The sequence below is a fragment of the Pleurodeles waltl genome, chromosome 1_2 (genome assembly GCF_031143425.1).
Source record: "Pleurodeles waltl isolate 20211129_DDA chromosome 1_2, aPleWal1.hap1.20221129, whole genome shotgun sequence".
Taxonomy (NCBI): domain Eukaryota; kingdom Metazoa; phylum Chordata; class Amphibia; order Caudata; family Salamandridae; genus Pleurodeles; species Pleurodeles waltl.
In genome coordinates, this window is record NC_090437.1 from 1,194,030,365 (window position 1) to 1,194,057,052 (window position 26,688).

Consider the following 26,688-nt stretch of genomic DNA (forward strand, 5'->3'; position numbering starts at 1 on the left):
GACTGGCCCTGAGCTGCTGGTGTGGTAACTTTGGGGTTGCCTTGAACCCCCAACGGTGGGCTGCCTATGCCCCAAACCTGAGACTTGTAAGTGTTTTACTTACCTTCAAAACTAACCTTTACTTACCTCCCCCAGGAACTGTTGATTTTTGCACTGTGTCCACTTTGAAAATAGCTTTTTGCCATTTTTACAAAGACTGTACATGATATTGTTTTCATTCAAAGTCCCTAAAGTTTCTAAGTGAAGTACCTTACATTTAAAGTGTTTACTGTAAATCTGGAACCTGGGGTTCTTAAAATAAACTAAGAAAATATATTTTTCAATATAAAAACCTATTGGCCTGGAGTAAGTCTTTGAGTGTGTGTTCCTCATTTATTGCCTGTGTGTGTACAACAAATGCTTAACACTACCCTCTGATAAGCCTTCTGCTCGACCACACTACCACAAAATAGAGCATTAGAATTATCTACTTTTGCCACTATCTTACCTCTAAGGGGAACCCTTGGACTCTGTGCCCACTATTTCTTACTTTGAAATAGTATATACAGAGCCAACTTCCTACACAGGGTCATTACCTCTCCCAGCCAAGGATGTCTATTCCAGCTCGACAGGATAAGTGGCAGAACTTGTTTTCAGCCAGGTATGATTCAGGCAGGCTTAAGTATATTTTATAAGCTTACTTTTCTACATTAGTTATCAAAGATCTGATTTCACCATGAATTTATATTTTAAAAAAGCAAAACAAGCAAAAAATTAATTTGAAGCAACTTTGTATCTGTTTCCTAAGCAGAGATAGGAAATTAAGTGCCTGAGGTACAAAGATAATATTCGCAAAGAGTGGTCTCAAATTGTACACTAACGTTTTGTGAATGCAATCTGATTTTGAGAACTGACCTATGTACAAGTAAGTCTGTTAACAAAATACCAGTTCGGAGGGGTCACAGAGTGATCAGATTAATTCATATCAATTAGACAGGGTGCAATTTGTGAACTCCTGAGACAGTTTACAGTCGCTGGGATAGTGGCCTGCAAGGGACAGTAGACCACCATCCATGTCATTATTATCTATAATAATGTAAAATGTTCTAAAAGGAACCTGACATGCTTTACAAAGAAAAACATGTTCTTGTTTTGAAAAATGTTCGTGAGGGCCAGCAGCAATCCCATGGACGACTGCATACTCCTACTGGAGCTGCCTCACCAATTCACAAATGGGAAGGGGTTCAAAAAGAACCTTTTCTCCTGTGTGAACCACCTACCACCCCATTGTGTTAGTCAGTAACAGATCAATGGTTTGCAAACAGAATTAAGGTCATAAACAACTGATACATCCCTTATCGACTCACAATTTGAAAGAAACACCACTGACACAAACCTTTCAAAACATTGTATGGATCTCTAAATCCATTTTGCAGTTCAGAAAACGTTTTCTGAATCTGGAAGGGGGTTAGTACAACACAAAAAGCGCTTTTGGTATCTCAAACATTGTACATCAGGCTCCAAGCTTTTAATCATATCAAAGCTTTCTTAGAGAAACATTTAGCAAGTGCTACACAGTAGAATCAATGTTGCCTTTTATTTCACTGTGAAAGCACACTAACCCCAACAGCTATCTACTTAGAGTTTCCTCTCCTTCAGACACCCAATGCGTGAAAACACTACCTGTGCATTATCCAGGTGTGGATGTCCAAGCCCTACCTGAATTTCATTCCAACCAAAATAACATTCCTTTTCTTTGTCAGGACTAACAAACAAGGAACAATACAAATGTGGCTCAGTGACATGAACGTTGATGCCTTTGAATCCCAATCACTGAATGCCAATTCACTTATTCACTTGGATTCACCCTGGACACCAACCTCCCCCTCATGGAACACCCTGCCAAAAACCAAAGACGGCCTGGTACCAGCTCTCTCCTATAAAGAGAGTAAAACCGTTTCTTCCAGAAAGTGAGTTCAGAACTGCTGTTCGAGCCCTTGTACTCTAGCATCTGAATGGTGGTAACTGTGGTAGTCTAGTGCTTAGGCAATGGAATATGGAATATTAGAATACTAAGGGTGGTGTAGAACGTGGGTGGACAGTTGGAGATGGGACAGCAGTGTGAATAGATGTTATGTGTGGATGGCATGCTTTCTAATAAATGTACCAGTTAACAGCTTATATGGCCAGCGCCATCTCTACAAAGTTGGCAACTCAGGATTCATGAGGATCACCACCCAACTCTGAGATTGGGAGCAAGCCAGATCCACAGTTATCGCAGGCATTTTCAAAGCGTTTAAAGCATCAAAAGCATATTGGAGGTTGCATGCAACTACAAACGATGTCTGGTGTGGTAAGTGAACAATGTCCGCTGTCGTGAGTGAAAAATAATCTTCAATATTTTTTTACCGCAATTGAAGGCGCTTTTGGATAAAGCTTTGCGCGACAGTGGTGTTGTACCGTGTATCGGTTCGTGAACGGTGCTCGTGCAGCTGAAGCAGCATTATTGAAATGTGAGATCAGCATACCTGCAAAGAAGGCATATGATGTTTATGACGCCTGCGAGCGGAGCGCATGTCATCACAGTAGAGAAGCGCGCCCACACTACATGGCCATATTGGAGGAATATTTCTGTATCACTCATGTCAAATGGCTATTTTGGGAGAGGACTTTCAGTGATAAAGTGCATTTTGGTGATGTGCACACCTGCATTTCATCATATTGAAGGCGTACAATTTGAGAATTGAGCATTTTTGTGATGCACACACCCACATGATTTAAAGTGCATTTCCTAAGCGCATTCGGTGATGCGTGCACCATTTGGCAACAAATTAAGTGTATTTGGTGATGTGCACACCATCTAGTAACAAAATAAATATATTTCAGTGATGTGCGAACAAAAATACATTGTTTAAAAACAGGCTTTTCCTACACATCAAAGTAGTTTTTCCCTTTCATGGGTTGCTGTATTGCATTTAAACTGCAACTCACCAACAACAAAATAGTCCTACTGGCAGACATACTTTTGTCCTATATGTGGGTGGTGTAAAGAACGCAACCCACATGTGACATTTAACTTTCCATGCCATAGGTGCACTTCAGGCACCAATGACAATGGACGTTTAGGGACTTATTGAAAACTGATGACATTTCTCTTTGATTGGGCTGCTTTTTTGTAAATTATATCTTACCTTGTACCTGCCCTAGAGTTGCCTCTCCTCCATGTCAATTCAGAGACTCTTTTTTTACCCAAACTTGGGAGAAATCTTTTCTAAGAAAAGCCGCCATCTTAGGGCAGACTCCAGCGTGCTCTGTGTCGCCGGCACGATCTAGTTCCCATAACTGAGAGTGGTAATTAAAGCAAGGACACAGTACATCTGCAGAGCAGCAACGTGTATCAGGCATGTCAAAGGCAAGCCCACCTGAGTCCCTTTGCACCTGGACTGGGCCTAGAGGAAGGAATCCTACCAGTTTCCATTTTGGAAGATAAGAGCACTGGATTCCAGGATATCTATTTCCCTTCCCCCTTGTTCCATACCCAATTCTGACCGTCACACACTGTTCCAGGAGATTCCTGAACTTCAAGTTCAACCAAATATTCCACCGGAGTGCAGTGCGTCAACTGACAGAGAAATTGTCATAACCTTTAACTGGTAAAAAATTCAGTTTTATCTGAATCTTTGTTCTTTGCAGAGACATGGTTAAGAAATGACTCCACTACAAAAATAGTCCTTGCAACTTTATCAGGATATTGCATTAACATTTGGATAGAACATAGGAGGAGAAGTAGCTTGCATTTTTTTTTTAAAGGTTCAGAAGTTTCTCAGTACCAGATTTCAAAAGTGAAAGGAGCAGACATTTTAGCACTGATTTTGAAAACGTCTGCCAAACACTCTTTTGAAACTATTTACATTTACAGACCCCCCCACCCCCCCAAAGCCATCACAAACGTTATGTGATCTTTCCTATTTCTTTCAGGATAAGACCCAGGTTCTAGTCATAAGCATCTCATAGTTAAAGGGTGCTATAATAGTTTCGTAGTTTAGATAGTCGAATGATGGTGGACACAGGTAACCCGGCTGCATTAATACTTCTTGACCTGTTGGCTCTGTACGGCATGGTCTTCCATACTATTTTATTTGAAAGACTTAGCGCTATTGGGCTGAGGGATTAACCACTGGCTTGGTTGAAATTGTTCCTTAAGCATAGATGGCAGGCTGTGAAGATGGCTTCCTTCCGCTCTGACTTTAAGGATATCGAATGTGGTGTCTGCCCTCAGCCTTACACTTTTCAATATTTATGTGGCTCCTCCTGCAAATCTTTTTGTAACGTGTGGATTACAATTTTATGAGTAAGCAAATGACACCCAAGGAATTATCCAGATGGAAGGTTATTTGTCATTATTTCAAGAACAATTTAACAGCTCTACGATGAAGGTGGCAAACTGGATGAACAACAGCTTGGTTTGCCTAAATTAGGATAAAACGGAAGTCCTGATTTTTGGGACTTCTTCCATCTGGTCCCATATGTGGTGGCCAAACTCTTTGGGCAAATGCCCATCACCAACCTCATCAGCTCAACACTTTTTGATAGCAGAGTTTCCTTTGAGTTACATGTCAATAAATTGATGTTTACTTTTTTTTTCTGAGGCATCTTAAGAAGATAACTTAGTTCATCTCTCATGAATCCAGGCAGTTGCTGGTGCAAAACTGGTACTCAGTAGATTGGAATATATTTTGGGTTATCAGAGTATCTAATGCATCCAGATAGATCTATGGGAAAAGAAAAGTTGCTAGGGTTTCTCCCTCATTAGAAAGTTTCACTGGCTGCCTATTAAGATGAGATGTAGGTTTAAAGCCCTCTCCATGGCTCATAAAATTATTTATCCTGCAATTCACTGCTCTTACATGTCAGATATGCTCCACATTGGCAGGTATTCTTATGCCACAATGGCTGGGATTCTTATTATACCAAAAGCTCTCAGAACTGGCCTAGAGGCAAGGCTTATTCAGTGACAAGGCTCAAGTCTGGCACAAATTGCCTATTCATTTTCATCTCAAACCTGACCTGTTAAAATTTCATAAAGGTATCTATGATTGGTAGGGCAGGCAATACATATGTCTGGCTTAGCGCCAGGGCACCTGTTGGGTAATTGCAAGCTTAATTAACAATAAATAAGTATATGTATTTTACTGATATGGTCCACATTTACATTAATCTCAGAACCTGTAGCTCAAAAAAGGTTAGGTGACATTCTTTCTTCTTCACCTACTAATATTTGTATAGTCCAACAGTGTTACTGTAAATTATACAAACATGCAACTCCTCTCCTCTGGATTACTGCCTCGGAATTGGAAAGCAGCCACTGTGTCCCCTTTGCTTAAGGTACTGTCTGTGCATCATGAAGTTGCAGCTAATTTTTGGCCTATTTCCATTTTGCAATTCTTTAGCAAGATGACAGAGACTGTAGTACAAAAAGAGTTAACCAACCACTTGGAAGGAAACACTGTACAAAAATGATGTATACAGCCATGTTTTTGCAAAGGTCTCTCAAGTGAGACCATCCGGTTCCAGCAACTGAAGAAATAAGGAGTACCCTTGATGAAAACGGGCTAGAAGCAATGATGCTTCTAGTCTTTTTGCTGCTTTTGATACCACCTCTCGCTCCATTTGACTCCAACATCTGGAAGCAATAGGGATTTCTGGAACAGTCTTGTGTTGGTTCAAGTCTTTCATACATGGCCAAACACAGACTGTGGCCCTGGGAAGAAACAGATATGCTCCCAAGCCTACTGTAACCTGGGTCCTTCAAGGCTCAGTTTTAAGCCCAACAATCATTAACTTGTATATGCCTCCTTTGGCCAGTCCAATGGAGTCCTTCAGGACCTCTTTTCACACCTACGCAGATGATACTCAACGTATTAATCCAAAAATCCAAATGAGATGTCTGCAAACTTGTAACAATGCTTACATAAAATATCCAAATGAAGGAACATAAATTCCCTTGTGTTTAATGGAAAAAAGAAAAAAAAAATCATCTTTGGTCCCAAGAATATGCAGGCACTTTATTGGTGGTCAAAAGAACGGGGACAGCAAAATCACCAGTTCCACATGCAAGTAATTTTGGAGTTTTCATTGATTCTAGTGTATCTTTTGTCAAACAACTCAATAGTCTTTGTCTGAACGTTTTTTCCTAGTTGCTATCACAAGAAGATATTTTCTGTTGATCTCTAGATCTATAAGACAGAATCTCGTTCAAGTGTTGGTGCTTCCAAGAATGGACTATTTCAACTCCCTATGATAGGTGCAAAAAAATGTGTTACACATAAAAAGGCAGGTTTTACAAAATACTGCGTCAAGACTAGTCCCGGGACAGAAGAAAGATGCCTCTATAACCGATGAACTCAAGAAACATCACTGGCTAGTGCATAAGAGATGTCTGTTCAAGGCACTGTGTCTTCAACACAAGAACATTTACAGTGACGACTATACCTCATATATGGAGTCACTATTTGCATGTATGCATCTTCCCGCTGTCTTAGACCACAGTTATCAAGTCTAGTGATAGTGTTCACTTTCAGAAAATCATGACTGAGGAGGTTTTTTTTTCTTGCACTCATCACAACCAGAGCATGGAATAGCTTACCTCCGGACTTTAGGAGTTCAGAGTGAACAACTCATTTTTATAACCAGCTGAAAACTTCCCTCTTCATTTACTCTCCACAAGGCTTTTTTTCAAACTCGAGCGCAAAAGAAGGCTTGTTCCTATTCTCAGTCTCACGTTTTAAGTCTTTATAATCCAGCGCCGGGACACTTCAGTTTTTGCACTTTAGAAATCAGACAATCAGTCAAGTTAAATAGGCCAAATAAAGACTTCCGATATATAAAACAAGTTTTAGAGGGGAGGTACGGGCACTTTTCTACTGTTAAGTAGTGATAACGTACATGGAGTTCTAATGGTAGCAAAAATAGGCCCAGAAAAAGGCAAAACATCTGGTGTGGCCATGAAGAAAATGCTGATTTGCTACAATGAGCGTAGAAACAGAGTTTAAAAAGTGTACTCAACTAAAGATCCCATACTAGAGGAAATAAAAATGAACATGATGTGAAGTTAAGAAGGAAATCAGGAGAGTTCAAAGTAGCATAGAAAGATGGAATAGGTAACACAAATCTTGCAACTGTTTTTCTCATGGCCTTAATTCAATTAAAAGAGAGAAAGGTTATGAGGGTATTACAACCTGTTTTCAGGTGATATATGTGCAATACATACATTTAATAATACCTTAAAGAATAAATGCTATTTTGAAGCGTTATTACAAAGAAACATCAAAGATAAAAATGACTTAACATTAGACTACAAAAACAAGACTATTACAAATCTGTTTATGAAAAAATGCATTTCAACCAATCTTGTTTCTTTTACAGTAGGTATGCGGAATAGAATTATGACTTTAAAATTGTGAGAGTTTTACCAACTACATAAAATGAAACAAAAAAAATGAAGCAACTTCGAAAATCTTGTCATTGGCCAAAGGCACTAAGCAATGAAAAAACAATGCAAGAATCAAGGTAGTATGTTTGAGGCATGAATGTACAACTAAACTTTGAAGCACAGTATAAATGTTTGTAAATAACCTGAGTGCTCTGATTTTTTTAAAAGCATTTATAGTAAACGTTACACCAATTTCTGGAAGTGAAAGAATGTGGTTTCATTGCAGTGGATATAATAATCCTTATTCAATATGTATGTGTTAATCTTTCAAAAACAAATCCTTACACGCAGCACAAATAATGTCAAACCTTTTGTTTTTTAAAATAAAAACTAAACTTTTCTCAAGGCTTAATATTGCTGGGGAACTCTAGCTTCCTATCGGATGCAGATAGGATATTCTGAAGAACAGACAAGAAAATGGCCCCCTACCCTGTGACTCTGAACGTCAAGTAACCAGACCAATCTTCAGATTTCAACTAACTTGACCCCCAGTTTTCTCTACATGGAGTTCAGAATGTGACCCAGGAAGAACATGCCTTGACAGCTGCCCAACAATATGAAGAGAACATCCCAGGTGCTCCAGCCATAAGGGGCAAAACACATGTTGGCTGTTGTCGCTCCACAATGCTTAAAGGCATAAATAAGAACTCCATAATAATCAAGACTGAAGTGATGCAACAATAAATATCAGTAATATAACTACTGTGTATCTTTATACTTTATGACCTTCCAAGTCTGAATGACAATTTCTTGCTTATCTGCAAAAAGGAAAGATTACAATTGTAAAACCTTTCATGAGGAAATTGTATTGCACTAGGTATCCTCTTAAGCTATTGTGTTCTAACCTCATGATGCTGGGATAAAGAAATACCACATAGGAAAACCTGAATACAGCAGATTTACTCTGTAGCTCTAAATTCAGGCAACAATAAGGAGGACCCCGCACACCACAGATCTTTTCTATCTCGAGTTATGCATTCATGTTGTGCTCCATATGGTAAATCTTGTCTTTTTGGAGAGGGGTTCTTCAGACTCTACTCAGGACCCAGATATGTTCCAAAAGTAATGGCCTTTGAAATCACGAACCATCCAAATCCTTAGAGTAGCCATCAAGTACGCTCAGTGATTGAGTATCATTCCAATCATGATTTAAACCTGGCATTATCTTCCCTGGGGTGCCTAGAAGCTCCTCAGTTACAGGGGAGGGAGTAAATTATCTAAGATGACCTAAGAGGGAAGGGTGGCTCCCTAATTTATGTTTTTTATAAACAGTTAGGTTTAAGATTAATATGGTAAGTGGCTATTAAAGAAAATGATCATGCATCCAGAACCTACACAGAAACCCTTAACAATAAAAGTGTCAGAACTTTCACCCCATTCCCAGTGATATTGTAATCTTTGACATCTTTGTAGAGTAACATCATAAGACAAAGACATTATGAAGTCAAGGCTAGATGGAGAAGTGATTCAGTGTCAGTATCAGGGAGCTGGCATAAGATCCTGTGGTACTGAAAGGAATCCAAAGGATGTCAGAATAACATTGGTGCAAATAGGAGTAGTGTGCAGGAGGGAATAAGAGATGAGATGGCAATGCAAAATAGCCAAGTGTACCTCCTGTCAGTCATAGTTTCTAGTGCTTTGACTGTTCCCTCCCAAAAGACTGCAGGTGATGCTAATGTAATAGAACTATATGTATTGCAGCACAATTCCTACCACATAAAGCGAACAGCTAGCATAGCTTATTTAAAAGGCCATATGCAGTGTGACTGACCATGAGAAAAAAAAATGTGCGAGTGAGTGAGTGGATGAAAATGGGACAGGTGTGTGTGTAAATGCATAACTTCAGAAGGTGAAAATAGTAAGGGCATGTCTTGGTGCTGTGCACTGTGGGATTTTCTTCCATTGACTTCCATTACTTCATTTACACAAGTCCTTGCAAAGTCCGACTCCTATCGTGCTTACAAAAGATAAAATGACAATAATAGTACACAAAGATTTTTCAAGAAATAAAATTCCAAGATTAGCTAAGCATTGAACAGGGATGCAAGAAGCGCTGTGATAAAAACAGAAAAGGCAAAACACAGAGTGCACACTATGAAAATTTAAACTTCTATAGCTGACAGAGTTTGCTAATGCTCCCTACTTTGTCAAATATGTCTACAAACATTGGCATTCATTATGGGTGAAAATCCAAAATGGATATCCTTAAAAGTGCTTCCAAATAAAAATGTTCTTTAAAGGTTAGCTGCAAGTATTTTACAACTGGGCATAAACACAACTGAAAACTGTGTTAACTATAAAATTCTAAGCAGACAATTTCTTTCTAGGAATAGCTGAAAGATATAATTTACAAAACAACAAAAACACATTGGAGCTTAAAAAACACTGGATACTAATTCTCAATTACACATTCAAAAAGTCAGATTTTTGCAATAGGCCTTTAAGATTGTGAGCCTAAAACATTTAGGCATTCCTCTGGACCAACTATTTGTTCAAAATGTGTAATAAGAAAGTAGTCTTCAGTAAAAAAAATTGGCTTACATTATTTTTATGCAAACATCAATGATATATGTTAATCTACAATGTTAAAGCACATCACACCTTCATGATATGACACCTGTTACTACAAATACATGACAAGAAAAGGCCCTTGCGATTAGTATTAATTGGTTGTTGCTGTTTAACATGTTTATTTACGCACTTTAACATGTTTTCTACAGGTTGCCCTATGCTCGAAGCTTATACTTTTCTACAAGACTCCAGAAGACATCTAACCATACTCAAGATTGGATGTTTACAAGACCCACAGATGTCCAAACATTCTAATGTTTGCATGTTTACAAGACCCCTGAAAATGTCTAAACATACTCTAGATTGTATGTAGATTGTATGTAGTTTGCCAACTTGAAATAAAACAAATACAAAAATATATATATGTGTGTATGCACTAATAATCTAGTGAAATCTTGTTTTCGTCAAATAAAAGATTTCAAATTGTGAATTAGGAATTCGTTTTGTTTTTAGTCTCATTTAAAGAGGTTATGGCACAGTACTTCCACTGTTCAAACATTTGATAGCATACTTGCATATGGTGTAAATTAATAATTATAAGGGATAAAAGCAGGTACTAACACCAACCCCATTTGTACGCAAGATCCCAAAGGGAATTGATATAATGAGGTCAAGCTCTTAATAAAACGTAAGGGTGGCTGACCTTTTTGCTGCTATTATCTGAGGAGGAGAAAGCAGATGATGAAAACGTAGATGCGTCTTCCATGGACGAGCTTTGAGATATGTCGGGCCCCTCAGTAGAAGACTGGGATCCCCCCTTTTCCCGCTGCACACTTACAATTTCAGAACTGTCTGATGGCGTCACAGCAGAATCAGGACCTTCCGTTGTCATCTGCGAGCTATCACTAATGGGTGATGATGCCTGAGTGGTGCCTTCATTTGTTGGGTCGGACTGAACTGTGCTGATTTGGCTGGAGCTTCGACTGAGCATTTCAGCCTCATCTCCTTCTGTGGCCATGCTGGTCAGATCACTACTGTTCAAGTCTACAGACTCTGACTGCAACGTGTGTTGTGAGCGTGGCTGCTCAGTGATTATGTCAGGTGCTGTTGACTCCAGTGCTGCTCCTGAACCAGCAGGAGCACCAGAAGAAGGTGCCACATCACTTGCAATATCACTTTTAATTGAAGCTGCGAGGAGAAAAAGAAAATGACACTATTTAAAATTTAAAGCAAAAATGTTTCCATTAATTTAAAATGTGCTGGTCTTCAAAGCCAAAGGAACATAGATGTATGAATTTACCAATTATGTATTGAAAAGTCATGCTGAAACACTAGTCACTACTGTTTTCTTGGCCAAATCTGGCTAGGCAGATCTGACCGACAGATAGACTGACAAGAAAAGAAGGAATACATTTATCAAAATGTAAGAAAAGTATGGGAAGAGACTTCCCAGAGGATAGTTAAATGTGCCTTCCTGAGGGAGAAAAGAGGAATGCTCTATGGGCTCAAAAAGGCACAAAAAAAGAAAGATAAGATGAGAAAAGCACAAACAGAACTGGTAAAAGGAGGCATGTATAGCAGACTCTAAACCATAAGTTTCATGGGAACATTTAGACCCCAGCAGGAGGTAGAAAGGGCTACCAACACAACAGAGGGCCACCAATCAAAATCAGGGATTCCTGATGTGTTGGCAGTGATAGCTGTTGGGAAATGTGGACCTGATGTGATAGGAGCATTATCAGCAACAAGCACGGTCAAAGTCAGTGTGTCTCACCTTTTTGACCTATTGGCTTTCCCCAATGGGTTTTAGACATGCTGCAGAGAATCCTTGATGTCATGTAGTCTGGCTAAAGCGAAACAAAAAAAACCAAAACCTTTTACACAGACGGCCGAATGAATTTTAAGTGCATGCATCACCTCTGGGCATGCCTAAGGGATGATGTTGCCACTTTTTTCTTTTTTGGTTTTAAGTTATTGATCTGAGTTACAACAGTAACTAAAAACAAAAAATGTGCAAAAGTGTTTTTGGTAATTAATTTTTCATAGCGGGTCAGGGAGTAGAGTTAACTGGGTCAAAGCAATAGGGGGTCAGAAGCAAGTGGGTGGGGTGGCAGGGGGCAAGGAAGCAGCACAGAGGAAGGCGGGAGACATGGAAGAAATAGAGAGGGAGGGTGGGATAGACACAGAAGAAACACAGGGAGGGAGACACAGAAGAAACACAGGGAGGGAGGGAGGAGGACACAGAAGAAACACATATACAGAAGAAACACAGGGAGGGAGGGTGGGAGACATGGAAGAAACACAGGGAAAGAGGGTGGTAGACATGAAAGCAGCACATGAAGGGAGGGTGGCAGACGCGAAAGAACACAGGGGAGTTGGACAGATGGAAGAAACACAGGTGGGGTGGGGGACACAAACAACAGAGGAGGGCAGGAGATACAGGAGTAACCTGCGAGAGTGCAGGGAGAAATGGAAGCAACACGGCAAGGTCAGACGGGTGGCTGCAACACAGAGAAGCAGATAGGCAAGCGCAACAGGGAGGGAGAAGCACAAAGGATCGAGCACAGACATCAGGCAAACAAACACATGGCTAAGAGACAATGCTCAATGGATGGGACAAACAGAAGGCTACGACGCTGGGACAAAAATAAGAAACAGCTAAATGAGAATAACAAGGAAAGCCAAACAATGGTAAGCAATCAGCGGGCTCCAAGACCCACTATGCTCATGATGAGACACAATATGCCTCACAACCGAGAGCATATGTGAAGTCTATTTGGTTCAAACGAAAAATACCAGGAGGGTATCCATATAATGGTGGCCTACTCGGTAGGCTTTTTGTTCTGCAGAAAGAGCATCCAAAAAAGCGGGGGTTTCTCTTTGCAAAATAAGAGAAAATCGGGATGTTCAGAGAGGGCTTCCCCTACTAGGCAGTCTTGCGCAGGGAATATAATCGATGAAAGCTCTGTCCATAGTAGGGCAGGTCTGTTTCACTGTGATCCCTGTCATGGATAGGCAGTTCTAAAGAGGTTTATGACAGTCACACTACCTGATTCTCTCCAATCAGAAAGATAGTGGCTTCCAACTAAATGAGTCAGGGAAACCATAGGCTTGGCATGGAAGTTGCCCTTCCAATTAGTAATGGGACTTCCACACTACCAAACCTTAAATGAGTGCCTCAATATTTTCGAATCCACCTGTGGAGAGCAGGGGAAACATCAAAACTTAAATAGATCCTACACCTCATTTAGGGCTCTTTAAATCACAGGAGTGTTTCAATTTATTATATTTTCATATAAAAACTATAAATACAATAGCATTGTAAATAGGACCTGAAACATTCCCAAATACAATTCAATGGGTCACACGTTATAAGTAAAATACTAATAAAATTTGATGATTAGTGAAATAATAATAATAATAATATTATTAATTTAAGAGGGTAAAAACTTCTACTTACCAACAAAATTTGCAGTTCCAACCTCAGACTTTGATTCAGAATCATCTTCTAAACCTTCCTCTTCTCCCAAAAGCACCTTTCCTGAAAATGTAGCACATATCTTCCTTTCAGGATTGCAAAACATAATCTGCTTGTAAATAACTTTCAGATTTGTTAATACATTTTTGACCTCACATAGGATTACAATTTTTCTTCCAAAGTGCAACTGCTTCTCCTAGATCAAAACCTAAACGCGTACAAGGTTATTTAAATCATGTAAATCTAGTTATTTCCATTCAGAAAAACACAGTGAACTGATTAATGTACACTAAGAAAACTACATAACCTTAGGTGGATGATGGCAGCTGATACATTTATGGCAAAAGTTAGTACCCCACTTAGAAACCAAAGGTAACTTTTTGGCCTAATTTCCTTCCACTCGTCTACTGAGAGGCATACTGCACCAGTAATCATCAAAACAGGCAAATGATCACGAGATAGAATAGGTTAGGGATGATAAACAACTTAACTAAACCAAAAAATGCTGCATTTTTCAAAATAAATTCCCTCTAGCCTTTTGAGAGGTAGAATTACCACCGGTAGAGTCTGCTTCAGTGATCTCTGCCTAATTTACCACAAGATAAACAATCCAAATATTTGGTGCCTGAAACATAACTCGTCCGTGCCCTTTTGAGGTCCACAATGCAGAATCTCTCTAAGACTGCTCGCGGGTGATATGACGAAAAAAACACAGACAAATGCATAAACCCTGCAAGTTATTGCCACTCTGGTTGAATTTCACAATTTTGATTACGTTGGGAAATTTATCAAGCCCTGAATGTGTAAAGAAGGGTATGCAAGCCTCTTAAGATGAAAAGAAAAAAAGTGAAAATAATATAGGTGAAAGCATTTTTAATACAAAAATCTGATATTAAAATAATAGGATTAAAACAACAAAAAACATAACCCCACTTGAGTATATGATGTGGGCATGAAGTAAGAGTAATAACTTGCAACGGTAGAAATAAAGTGCAAACATACATGCCACATGCTTTGGGAATGTCAAGGGGAAAAGCAAGTGGCAGTAGAATGTCAGGTAGTGTCAGGGAATATGAAACTACATTCAGATAAATCCAATATCCATGTTGTTGTTCTTGCAACTTCAGAACCTGACTGGGAAAACTGAACTTTTGCAGGCTGGACCGACAAAGCGCTTGAAAAGAACCTACTGCTTTACAGAACGGGAGGACTGGAACTTCCATAACTTCGCCCTAACAAGTCTATGTACTGTGGTTCCTACAACCTTTGAAGTGCCCATCTCAAGATCACTGCAGCAAGGTACAGTGAGGCAACAAGGGCAAACATAAGGAAGCACTGTGGAAAAAGGCTTGACAAGCAGGGACAGCCGCGTGAGCTTATTAAAAAAGTGAAATTCCCTCCTCCACCCTCACCCATAAACATCCACTAAAAGTAAACTATAAATTTGTTCTTTAGGTTTAAATTAACCTCTTCCAGCGATGTATGGAAGAATGCCATCAATCTGTCTGCCATGTCTCTTCCACAATTACGAGATAACTGTAGAGTATTATGCAGTGATGCTCGTTAGGCCTCACTATGTAATACTCTCACAATACCCCAAGGATGGACTCTTTGATTCACAAAAATAATTCCTTAGTTCAGTCCTGATGGTGGCAAAGAGCACTCAGGCTGTACTAGAGGAACATGTGTTAAGCATTTCAGAGTACCAACATAGATGTTGAGTAACTGACATGACTCGAAAGAAATTCAACACCAATTTATAAAAACAGAGCAGATTTTTATATAATTTTAGACATCAAAACAATGCAAATCAGTTACACATAACCATAATTATGGATTTTAAAGTAGAAATAAAATCAGTGCATTTACAAGCTGTCAAAGCTCACTATTGAGGTCAATGGGAAAAGTCACTAGTGACACTCATTCACTTGCAGGGTGAGCTCAGAGGAACCCACTCAAGGTTAAGGTTGTACGGGTCCCAAGACCAAGATACGACAGTCAGACCAAATTTACTTGGCTCGTGGGGCCCAGGTGAGGAGGTGTCCTGGCTCTCCTTAGAAGCCAGTGCAGTTGGAAAATGGTACTTGTGACACTCTGTCATTTGCAGGTCGAGTTTGTGGGAGACCACTAGAGGTTAAGCTTTGGGGGGCTCTGGAGCTAGAGTTCATAAGGCAGAACAACTCCACCTAGCCCCAGCATCTCGGGTGCAAAGGTGTGCTTGGCTATCCTTGGGTGCTGAACGGGAGCTGCAGTTGCTAGTTTTACCACTGAGATGGTGCAGGAAAGGAAACCTGATGCAAAATCTCAACAAAGGAGACATAGGTGACGTCGGTAGAAGGTGTTGTGGTGTGCCCTCGAGCTGCAGCTATGAGTAAAGGGGGTGATGAATGGGCTGCCAACCAACAAGCCTTGGCAGTGGTAAGATGGAGGAGAAGTTATCTCCCCTTCCAGGGGTCCAGTGGAAAACAATAGCTGGCTGTAACTTGGTGGTTTCTGTGAGTATTTTTTACCTGTGGTGTGCAGGGGTCTAGTGCCACTAGTCCAAGGGAGTCTGTTGTTGCCTTTGGTGCATAAACGGTTCCCTCTTGCTGGAAGAAGCGGTCTTTGGTCCAGGATGAGCCGCAGTCGAGCAGTTCCAGGGGGCTGTCACAGGTTAAAGGTGTCACGCCTTTTGTTAATGCAGGTCCCTGTTATTGTTGATGCAGGTCTTCTCTGGTCCTCTTGTTGCAAGTTGTTGTAGATCTAAGGTTCTGGTGCCAGGTGAGCCCCTAAATCCTAGGTTTAGAAGACTTAAGGGTGTGGATTCAAGTAGCCAATGGGCTATTAGGTCCAGCGGCTAATCCACCCCTTGAGGTGATCACATTATTTTTTGTAATTTTTATTTTTGACATTTTTTGGGTATTTTGACAAAACATACACAAACAGCTTCCCTCCCCACCCGTATCTGCTCATTCAGTACATCCCCATTTTTTAAGTATTATGACTTCCGTAACCATGGTGTGGAATCAGGTTTCGAACTCTGCAGTTTAATTCTGTTCTTGATCTTGTTCATCGTTGAGCCCTAATGATCTTCTGGATGAGTTCAGTGAGTTAGATTCCGTCTCTTTGAGGCAGTCTATCAAACTGTCCCTGGTTCTAGATGTCTCTACTGGGCTGCAGCCCCTCGCTGCCTCCAGATGCAAGGTCCTTCCCTTCGCTTTCGCCCATCTTATCAGTGTGTCTCTCCATCTTCCCAGGTGTGGCCCATGATCCTTCCAATGTAAGGTGATTTCTCGCTTTGCTAGAAGTAATGCTAGGTCTATGTATTGATTTGTTACTTTTTTGGCATTGGGGTGGGGTAATTCTCCCAGTAGAGCCACCAGTGGTGAGACAGCCAATTCCCCGTTCTGTCACCTCTGCAATGCTTTAGAACACTCCCTCCCCGTAGTGCTTAAGTTGTGGGCACACCAATGGCATATGTGCGAGGCTTGCCTCCTGCTGTGTGCTTTTATATCCTTTTGGGTGTTTGATATGCCCTATGGAACATATAGAAACTAATCAGTTTGAAGCGAGCATTTCTAGATATATGTGTGATGTAATTCTGGCCCACTGGTTCTCATTTATGGGTGTCCCAATGTCTCTCGCCCATGCTGGCCTCAGAGTGTCCAGAGGGAGCAATGTGTCTTTTCTCAGCACTCTATACAAAGTGGATACGGCCATCCCTTTCCCACTAATAGTGCATAAGGCCTGACATCCCGCATGTGTAGGTGGCTCCGTGGTTAGTCGTTGGTTGGTTATCAGTGATCTGTGTAGTAGAAACAACCCAGGGAGGAGGTCGAAATTGTCTGTAAGGGCTTCAAAAGACAAGAGCTCCCCATTTCCATACAGATCCCCTATTGTTGAGATATTGTACTCCGCCAGTACTGATATCCCTTCCTCCCGGAAGTGTGGAGAGTCCAGTAATGGACATTTCCAGTGCATAAGGCAAGGCGGTCCTAGTGAGCTATAAACCGCGTAGCCAACACTTGCGCAGTGTGTGCACGTCCGGTGGGCTCTCAGGGTATCGCCCTCTAGGGCTTAGCAGTAGCAGGTCATTTTCAGAATTCTCCATTTGGTGCCATACTCCTGGAAGTGGAGTCGATATGAGCATCTCCCGTGCAAGCCACTGTAACTGGCACATCAAATAATAGAGTTCCACATCAGGTGCTGCCAAACCAATCATCTGTGTGTCGCTGGAGTTTAGTTGGTGCCACTCTGCATCTGCCCACTCCCCAGATTAGGCCGATCATTATGAGTTAATCTCCAGAAACAGGGAGCAAGAAAGAAATAGTGGTAGAGGGGCAAAGTAATATGTTAATCTGGGCGGGGCCACCATTTTATTCAGGGCAATCCGCCCCACCACCGACAATGAAACCTTTTTCTAGAACAGGGCATCCGCTTTTAATTTCTCAATCGCCCGACCCACACTGCCCTCTAGTAATTCCTCTGGCTCGTGGTATATTTGTACTCTGAGGTAACGAAAGGGGGAGACCACGTGTGTTTCCTACCAGAGGAGCACCTTTCTGTAGTGGAAAGATATGGAATTTCTGCCAGCTAATGGGCAGTCCTGAGAGGTCACCGAATTTCCTGAGCAGCTCCATCGCATCTGTCAATTCTTTGTCCGCATCGTGTAGGAAGAGCACCACATCACCCGCATACAGCACGATTCGGTGAGTTCGACCCTCGATGCCGAACCTCCTGAAGTAGTCACCCGTTCTCGAAGCTTGCACCAGAGGCTCTATTGCTATGGCAAATAATAGAGGTGATAGAGGTCAAACCTGTCTGGTCCCCCTGCCCACCACGTATTGCTCTTATATCCTACGGCCCATCTGGACACTGGATTAGTGTAAAGTAATTTAGTCCACTTGATAAATCCCTTCCCTATGCCCATCCGTGCCATCACTTGGTATAATTAGTCCCAACTGAGACTATCAAAGGCTTTCTCTATATCAACCAATATAATCACTGCTTTCTGAGAGTCTGGGGACTGATGTTGAAGGACGGAGATTAAGCGTCTAATATTGATGGCCGTATTACAACGAGGAATTAATCCGGTCTGATCCGGATGAATCAGCCTGGGCATGTAAGGTAGAAGGCACGTGGCTAGGATCCTACTTAATACTTTGTAACCCATGTTCAACATGGATAATGGGCGGTCTGAACGCACGTCTGTAGCTGGGCACCCAGGTTTTAGAAGTGGTATAACTATGACTTTGTTTGTGGACGGGGGCAGTGTTCCTGTCTTCAGCACCTCTGAAAAGAGAGCGCTAAATTGAGAAGCTAGTAAATCATTATATGTGCTATAAAATTCCACCGGGAGTCTGTCCGCCCCCTGCACCTTGGCCCTAGCCATTGCCTTTGCAGTTGCTTGGGGGGAAATATCCTCTACCAAAACCGGACGGTCTGCCTCTTCTAACTGTGAAAGTTGTAGGTCTTCCAGGCTTCTTAGCGGAGCGTAGGATAAGTCCTCCACCGGAGAAGCATATAGCAAGGAATAATAATCTGTAAATCTGACATTTATCTCCCCTTGGCGGAATAGCCGGGCACCCCCTTTCGACCTCAATCTCCATCACCAGTGAGTGTTGTCGTGGAGGGGTCAACAGCCACACCAGAGCCCCCGCTTTGTCTCCCTCCGCATGCATACAGGTTGTATAATTTTTATGATCAAAACATCTTAGTCATTCGATTGCTACCGCAACCTTTTCCCTGGCCTCTATAAGTGAGGGGGATAGTTCAGGAGCACCCGGTCTCTCCAGTTCTAGTGTTCTGATCTACCTTCAAAGTCCTCAATTTCTTTCTCAAGGGTCCTTTTAACTCCCACTACCCCGGCCATGCACTAACCCCTGATCACCGTTTTGAAGGCCTCCCATTCTACCACGCGAGAGGACGCAGTTCACTCATTGACACAAAATAGGTCTGAATAGTCTCGCCAATCGATTGCCGGAAGGCTCCATCCTCAAGATTTCAACTCAGAGCCGCCAATCCGGTATTCGAGGGCGCTCCCTGTGCCACACTAATGTAAGCTACAAAGCATTGTGATCTGAAATTGTGCGGCAGAGGTATTCTGCAGCGTGGGCAGTGCTGCTGACCTCGGGTGATGCCAAGAAAACGTCCAGTCGGACATGGAGATCATGTAGACTCAAATAGGAGTAATCCCGTTCCATGGGATGTAAATATCTCCATGAATCTATGAGACCCCAGTGTTTTTGGGAATCAGTAAATGCCTTGGCCGATCGATGTGTAGGGGATTGTGGCAGCGGGATGCAATCAATCAAGTCACGTGCTAGAGACACAACTGAAGTCTCCTCCAATAATAGTTGCCTGTGTTAGCTGTGGCCCTAGTGTATGCGAAAGTGACGCCAAAAAGGATCCATGTTCATGTTTAGGTGCGTAACCCCCCCCCCTATTGTGATGTCTCTTCCCACTAACCTTCCAGAAATCAATATATAGCGGCCCTCTGGGTCTATTGTCTCATTCAACCTTTGGAAGGGGACCCCGGGCCGAATCCACAGGACTCCTCCTCTAGCGAATGCTGAATATGTTGTAGCAAATACCTGCCCGCGCCCTCTCTTGGCTACAGCCTTGGCCTCTGGACCGGTAAGATGTTTTTCCTGGATAACAGCTACATGTATGCCTCATATCTTAAGTTGGGAGTAGTCAGCGCAAGGAACCCTGGAGCAGACTCAGCCCAGCCAGCACTCCGTCATTCGATTCTTCAGGAAAGTTCTTTGTACCCCAGCTGTTGCGAGGATTCACCCCGTGCAGACCCAGCACTGATCATAGCACCCTGGGGGGCCGATGTATCAACCCACTCCTTCCATAGTGAAAGAGACTGCATGGATCTCCACGCAAGTGCGTCGATAAGGACTCCTACGGCTAAAAGGAGTTGCCTTTACTATTAGCCAGTTCTCACTTAACCTCCAGAGGTGGGCTGACTAATCAATGTGGTTTAGATCAAGACCCCACTATATTATCTCGTCTGATGTGCCAGGGGTTACATTTGGTGGAGGGTCAGATTTGTCCTGTGATAAAACCAGGGGCACTGCCAGACGAGTCTTGGTCCGATAAAATGTATGAAGGGAGGGACAAGCCTGGTATCTGCCTGTTGAGGGATGCCGCTATGTCCACTGTCTCCTGCATCTCCAACAAAGCCTGCAATTGTGGTGGTGCTGTAACCGTGGTTGTTCGTTTAGGTTTCGTTCTTGGCCTCTCACGTGGGTCTTGGTTACTTCTCGGTGCCTCCTGAGTTGACCACATCTGGTGGGTCGTGGCACCTTTTCTACCCAGAACCTTCTATTCTGCATCTTTCTAAGATGGCAGAGGTCTTCCTCAGCTGTACAAACCAGCCTGCCCACCCTAGAGGTGTGGCTAGCCTTTTGCAGGTGTAAGCCTCCTGACTAAATAATGTTCCCCCACCTGCCTGGGTGTAACTGTGCCTTGGGGCAAGTGAACAGCTTTGTTCTCCACTGGGGGACAGCCTGCTTGCCCTTTGAAGCTCACCACCTTGATGTGCCACTTCACTAGCCTTCCTGAGAGGGATGGTGGGAGGTGTGACCACCTTCCTGTCCAGGTCACTGTCCTGCCCAGGTGGTCAGATTCTTGACTTGGCGGGAGCAGCTGCGAGATGGCAGCCACAGAACAGGAAAAGGTAACTTGTTGGGCAACCTTTAAGGTTACTTTCTGGGACTATGCCACATCACCCACAACACAGGATTCGGTCAGGGGTGAGGAGGCACGTTGTTTGATACCAAAACGGGTTTGCCAGGGTGCCAGTCCACGTTATCCTATGGACAGTCGGTCACTTACAGTAGTTTTTTACTGGGAAAGGCCACTACAGGAACATATACACTTGCATTTATATGTTCACACCTTTAATACTAATGGCACTGCTGCCACACATGGTATTGTCACAGTTGAGTTTGATCAGTTTGCATGGCTCCTGCAGTCTGCAATGGCAGGCCTGCTGTTAGTAATTTACTTGGGTCACGCTGGGTAGCACATGATGTGCTTCAGGCCCTGATGACCCCCGTTTAATACCCATGCTCTTGGTTCCCCTGGTACCATATACTAGGGAGTCATAAGAGGGTTAAATTACTTGCCAATTGGGGATACCATTTCAGTTACCAATTCAGTGAGAGAGCACTCGCACCGGTGCACTTTCAGAGTCATAAAAAACAGCATTTAGAGCAAAAAGTGGAAGATGACCATCTGAAAAAGAAGTGCTGGTTCTATGTGAAATTTTCAGGTTACCTCATCATAGGGGTCTGTATTACAGGTTCCCAATGTATGCCCAGGATAGTCAGATCCAAGCCAGATTTACAGGATACCCTTGTAACATATACCTATGTTAAATGGATCGAAATTGAGCTCATTTACGTAATCAGTATTTGTCCTGAAAATTTGGTATGCATGTGGTCCAAGTGGATGTTTTTGGGAAACGCTCTTCCCAAATAAGCTGTCCTGTAGCCTGAACAGTTCTTACCAAGTAAATGGAGACACACACATTGTTTGGTCGATAGAGACATGCACACTGTTGAACATGCTATATGCCAATAGGGGTGAGGGAATCAATAATCTAGTGCCATACAGGAATGCCACTAATCACTACCATTGTACCACTCCTTACTGGCATACTTGGGTTCAATTCAAATGGAAAGATTAAACAAGTATTATTACTGTTATTTTTTTAGCTTAGATCAAGATGTTTATTGGACTTGCAAGAAGTAAGGGTCACACAGTGGATGTTTAGTGAATTACTGCATAATTTTAAAATGAGACATCTACACATAGCCATTAATTGTACATATGACTTATAAATGTCCCTTCACAAATGACTTTTTTGCTGTAACCGTGAGTCATATCAAACACAGCTCAGATACATTTCATCATTCATTCTGATGAAATGTGACAAGAAAAGTTTTTTTTAATATGTTAATTATATTTTTGAGTAATGTGACGCTGCCCTGGTCACCCTCTCCATTTTCAATTTATGCATATCACTAGCTAGACAGTCCCTTTTTAACTCTCCTGAGAAAGAGAAGTGGTAGAGAATGGTATAACAAGAGATGTAGGTGTTAAATAAGAGGTAGAGAGACACAAGGGGTAATAGGTGAGGTAGCCAGAAATACAAATATAGAGAGACGAAAAGTAAGAGGTAAATAGAAAAAGAGAGATAAACTGATAAGTAAAGCTTTAGAGGCAGGCAGAGCTAGAGAAAAAGAAATGAGAAGAGAGGGAGAATGGTGGGGTACAGTTATGAGGGCAGTAGAGCAAAGGAGAGGCACTATAGAAAGCCAGTTGAGTTAGAAAGAGTTAGAGGAAGGCAGCTAGAGAGGAGAGGTGAGGTAGTGACAGAAGTCCACAGAGAGCAGTGATGCTGGTATAGGAGCAACATACGAAAAAAATCACAGAAAGACAGATCATGTGATGAGAAGTAGGACAGAGAGAAATGTAGAGTGAGTGAGTGAAGGATAATACGACAGGTGAGGTGTAGAGAGAAGGCAGTTAAGGTAGATCAACAAAGATGAGGTAACAAATGAGGTGAGGTTGATAAAGAGGTAGAAATAAAGAATGTGAGATTAAGAGAGTCATGCTAACATGCTTTTCAGAATAAATGGCAGATCCTAACCTTTCATTATAAACAATAAGACCTTAGTTATCTAACATAACTATTCCTAGTAAACTACTCAGGCCTATAACCAGGTCCACTGGAATTAGAAGATACTGAGGTGGCTTCTTTTTCTGTATACTAATAAATGTGCTGCACTAGTCACATAATTCATCATTTGCTACATAAGCTGAAGATTTGACCTCAAATGGATTTCAGTACACAGCATCTAGGGATACTATAACGCTGCAACCAGTGTTTCCATGCAGTTTGCAAAGTTAGCTTGTCACCTTTCAGTTGCTGAATGCTGTGTTTAAGGGTTAATGTGGTCCTAATGAGGTGAAAACTCTGCAAAAAGGTGCCAAGTCAGTCAGTAAGTGCCTGACAGCCAAAGATGGACATGTGATATATGCTGAAGTCGATGATCCCCACAATCACCCCCACATCAATCAGCAAGCGAATTAGTTGGCACTGCTGTGGAGGCTCTTCCGGTAATGGTGGTATCTAAAAACAGACAATAACCTAATCCTACGAGTCATATCACAGTGCGATCTTAGAATCAGGCTGGTCCTGTAGCTACTCTCATAAGCTCTGCTTGCCCACAATATTTGAGGCAGGCATTACATTTCCATCTTGGAGTCAGGCAATTCTTATGGCAACGTTTTATACCTTATCCTGAGACGCCATTTTGATGTCATGCATTTGTACTTAGGTGTCATTATAAGCAATTTAAAGCATTAAAAATTTATTTTGCTATTTTTTTTCTCTTGAATCTTCCACCTACTATAAGGAACTGAGTAATGGAAGGAATATCCCCTCCTCAGCCTTTCCTTTCTACTCCTCGAAAACCACCTTTGGAACGGTCAAAATGGAAAGAGGCTTTAGAACCCTATCTTGATGCTGTTTACGGATACCTTTACGAAAGAGAAAAAGAAAGCCTTACTAATTCATAGGTTAGGTCTAGAAGGCAGGGCAGTTTTGAAAACATTACCCATTGTTGAGGTAGGAGTTGCCAGTAACCAAGAGGATGCCAGTGAACTTACTTATGTTGTAGATGAATAGGCTACAGCATTACAAACCTTGGATAATTTTCTCCATGTAAAAATGTTGTCCTAGAGAGATACAAATTCTTACTAAGGTGCCAACAAGCCAAGTGAATCAGTGGATGACTTTGTATCAGCCTTAAGATCCTTGGCTATTAAGTGCAATTATTGGAACATGCGCGCCAAGATCATCCATAATCAATTAATTGAGAAAACATCCAGCATGGAAATTCAACGCCTCCTTTTTACAGACTATCCTGACTTGAAATATGCAATAGCCATTGGCATTGCCAGAGCCATTGAGAATTCTGAGGTGTATTTGCAGGAATGGACAGAATGTCTAGGTGTCAGGTCAGAAAAAGGTAATATAAGAATTATATAATCTAAGTTTCAATTTCGACATAATGATCAAAGTGATATTGCTTAGAAGAAAAAAAAAAAAAAAACGTTGTTTGTTCTAGGTGTGTCATCAAAACAATGTCCGGCCCAGTCCCAAGGTGGTTTCAAGTGCAGTAGAAAGGAGCATTTTGCTAGGGTATGCTGCATGTCCCAAAAGTCTCAGGTATCTGAATTAGAAAATTATGATAGTGATGTGGACATCAAGGATGCAGTTATGATGTTTCTGCAATGGCTGATTCAGAGTCATGATTCGCTATAATTGGTTGGGGAGTATTTAAAAAAATTCAACCTGTTTTTTATAAATCATCCAAAATCAAGACTTTTGCCTACAGTGGAACAAAGATTGAGGTCCAACCTGAATTCGACAACACAACCAGCAGATCTGTGGTTTATGCAGGCAAATATGGATCCAATTTGTTAGGGTGGGATGATCAGGGACAGCTAGACATAGTACTGGATCCTAACCATCCTGATCATGTAGTATCAATGTCTCGGTTGTTTGGGGCTGAACAAGAGAGGTGTATGAGTGTGTTAGGCTATAAATCGCTGGGTGCAGAGATTTCCAGAGGTTTTTTCGGCTAAATTGGGTAGGTTGTCAGGTTTTCAACACAATATTGTGCTCAAAGATGGAGCTTAATTGGGAGTCCATAAGGTTTGCAAATTTCCCTCATGTTTGCGCGGGGAGTTACAAAAAGCAGTATAACTAATGTGGGAACCTGACTTTATTGAACCCATGACTTTATTGAACAGATTGAGCCATCTGACTGGCTGACGCCAATTGTCCTTGCCACAAACAGTGATCAGTCCTTGAGGCTGTGAGTGGATTTGTGCGATCACAACCATAGTATTTGGGTAGATTGTGAACCCCTACCTAATTGTGAAGACCTTGAAGAAGGGGGAAATGTATTTTTACCCCCTGGATATGTCTGCTGCTTACCACTAGGTAATATTGAGCAAAGAATCCAGCCATCTCACTTCTTTTATCACTCCCCTGGGAGCCTATCGTTACAAGCGTATGCCTTTTGGCCTGCCATCGGCTTCATCAGTTTTTCAAAGACTAATGAGGTTCATGTTTTAAGAGGTGACAAGTATAAGCTACTTTCAAGATAATATCTTGATATTTGGAAGAAGTCTGATGAAGCATGATGAAAGGTTGAGTGCAGTATTGTCTAGATTGAGAGCGAGAGAGAGTGCTTACATTATGCTTTGAAAAGTCCCAGTTTGAGGTAGATGGTGTAGATTATTTGGGTCACCCTATAAGTGCCAAATGCGTAGAGCCTAAACTGAAGATTGTGAAAGCAATTGTGGATGCACCGTCTCCTGCTAAGCAGGAACAATTCAAGTCGTATCTGGGTCCAACAGAATATAATTCTAAGTTTGTTCCCCAATTTGTCTTCTACAAGACAAAACCCCTCAGGATTCTGCCCCCCCCCCCCAAAAAAAAGGGCTTCTGTAAGGAACGAAGAGTGCCAACATTCAGTTGAGGGGGTCAAAGAGGACGCTGCAGCTTCTCTTTCACTGAAACCGTTTGATCCTTATGAATCTAATGTAATCATTACTGATGCCAGCAATAGCATCCTTGGTGTGATGTTAATGCAGAAGACAAGCGATTATAGGGAAGAGATGATTGCTTTTGCATCCAGAGCTTTATGGAATACAGAATTAACTTACTTCACCATAGAGAAGGAGGCTGCGGTACTGTGGTGGGCTACCCATCAACTTAGAACATTTGCGTGGGGAGTTCCGATTGTGTTACACATGGACCACAAACCCCTGGTTGACTTGTTTAGCTACGAAGGAAGAAGGGGAGTGCTACCTCCAGGGTAGCTAACTGGCAATACAGCTTGCAAGCATACAATTATCGTGTGGAGTATGTACCTGGCAAGTGGAACATGGTGGTGGATTATTTGTCAAAAATGCCACTAGGCGATGGTAGTTGTAATGATGCAGGTGAGGATGAAATAGTAATGCGAGAGACAAAATGCTTTTGGGATTGTCTGATGGCACTATCTCTTTGCAAGAGTGGAGGGTGGCACTCGAGAATGATATGTTGTCATCCAGAGTCAAAACGTAGGTGGAGAGTGGTTGGCCAAATGGCAGGAAGGTGGGTTCAGAGTTTACTCCCTATGTGTATGTAGCCATGGTGTTGACTTTTGTGGTT

At 41.9% G+C, this 26,688-nt stretch overlaps 1 protein-coding gene across 2 annotated transcripts in view; it reads right to left on the bottom strand.

Moving 5' to 3' along the window:
- The window catches only part of HTT (huntingtin), a 1,416,422-nt gene that overhangs the window by 1,226,333 nt on the left and 163,401 nt on the right, over positions 1-26,688 (bottom strand). For both annotated transcript variants that reach the window (XM_069203496.1, XM_069203501.1), the window contains 2 exons: positions 13,443-13,523; positions 10,821-11,170 (listed from right to left, as the gene is read on the bottom strand). In XM_069203496.1, coding sequence (XP_069059597.1) covers positions 10,821-11,170; positions 13,443-13,523 — 431 coding nt within the window. The remainder of the gene's footprint in view (positions 1-10,820; positions 11,171-13,442; positions 13,524-26,688) is intronic.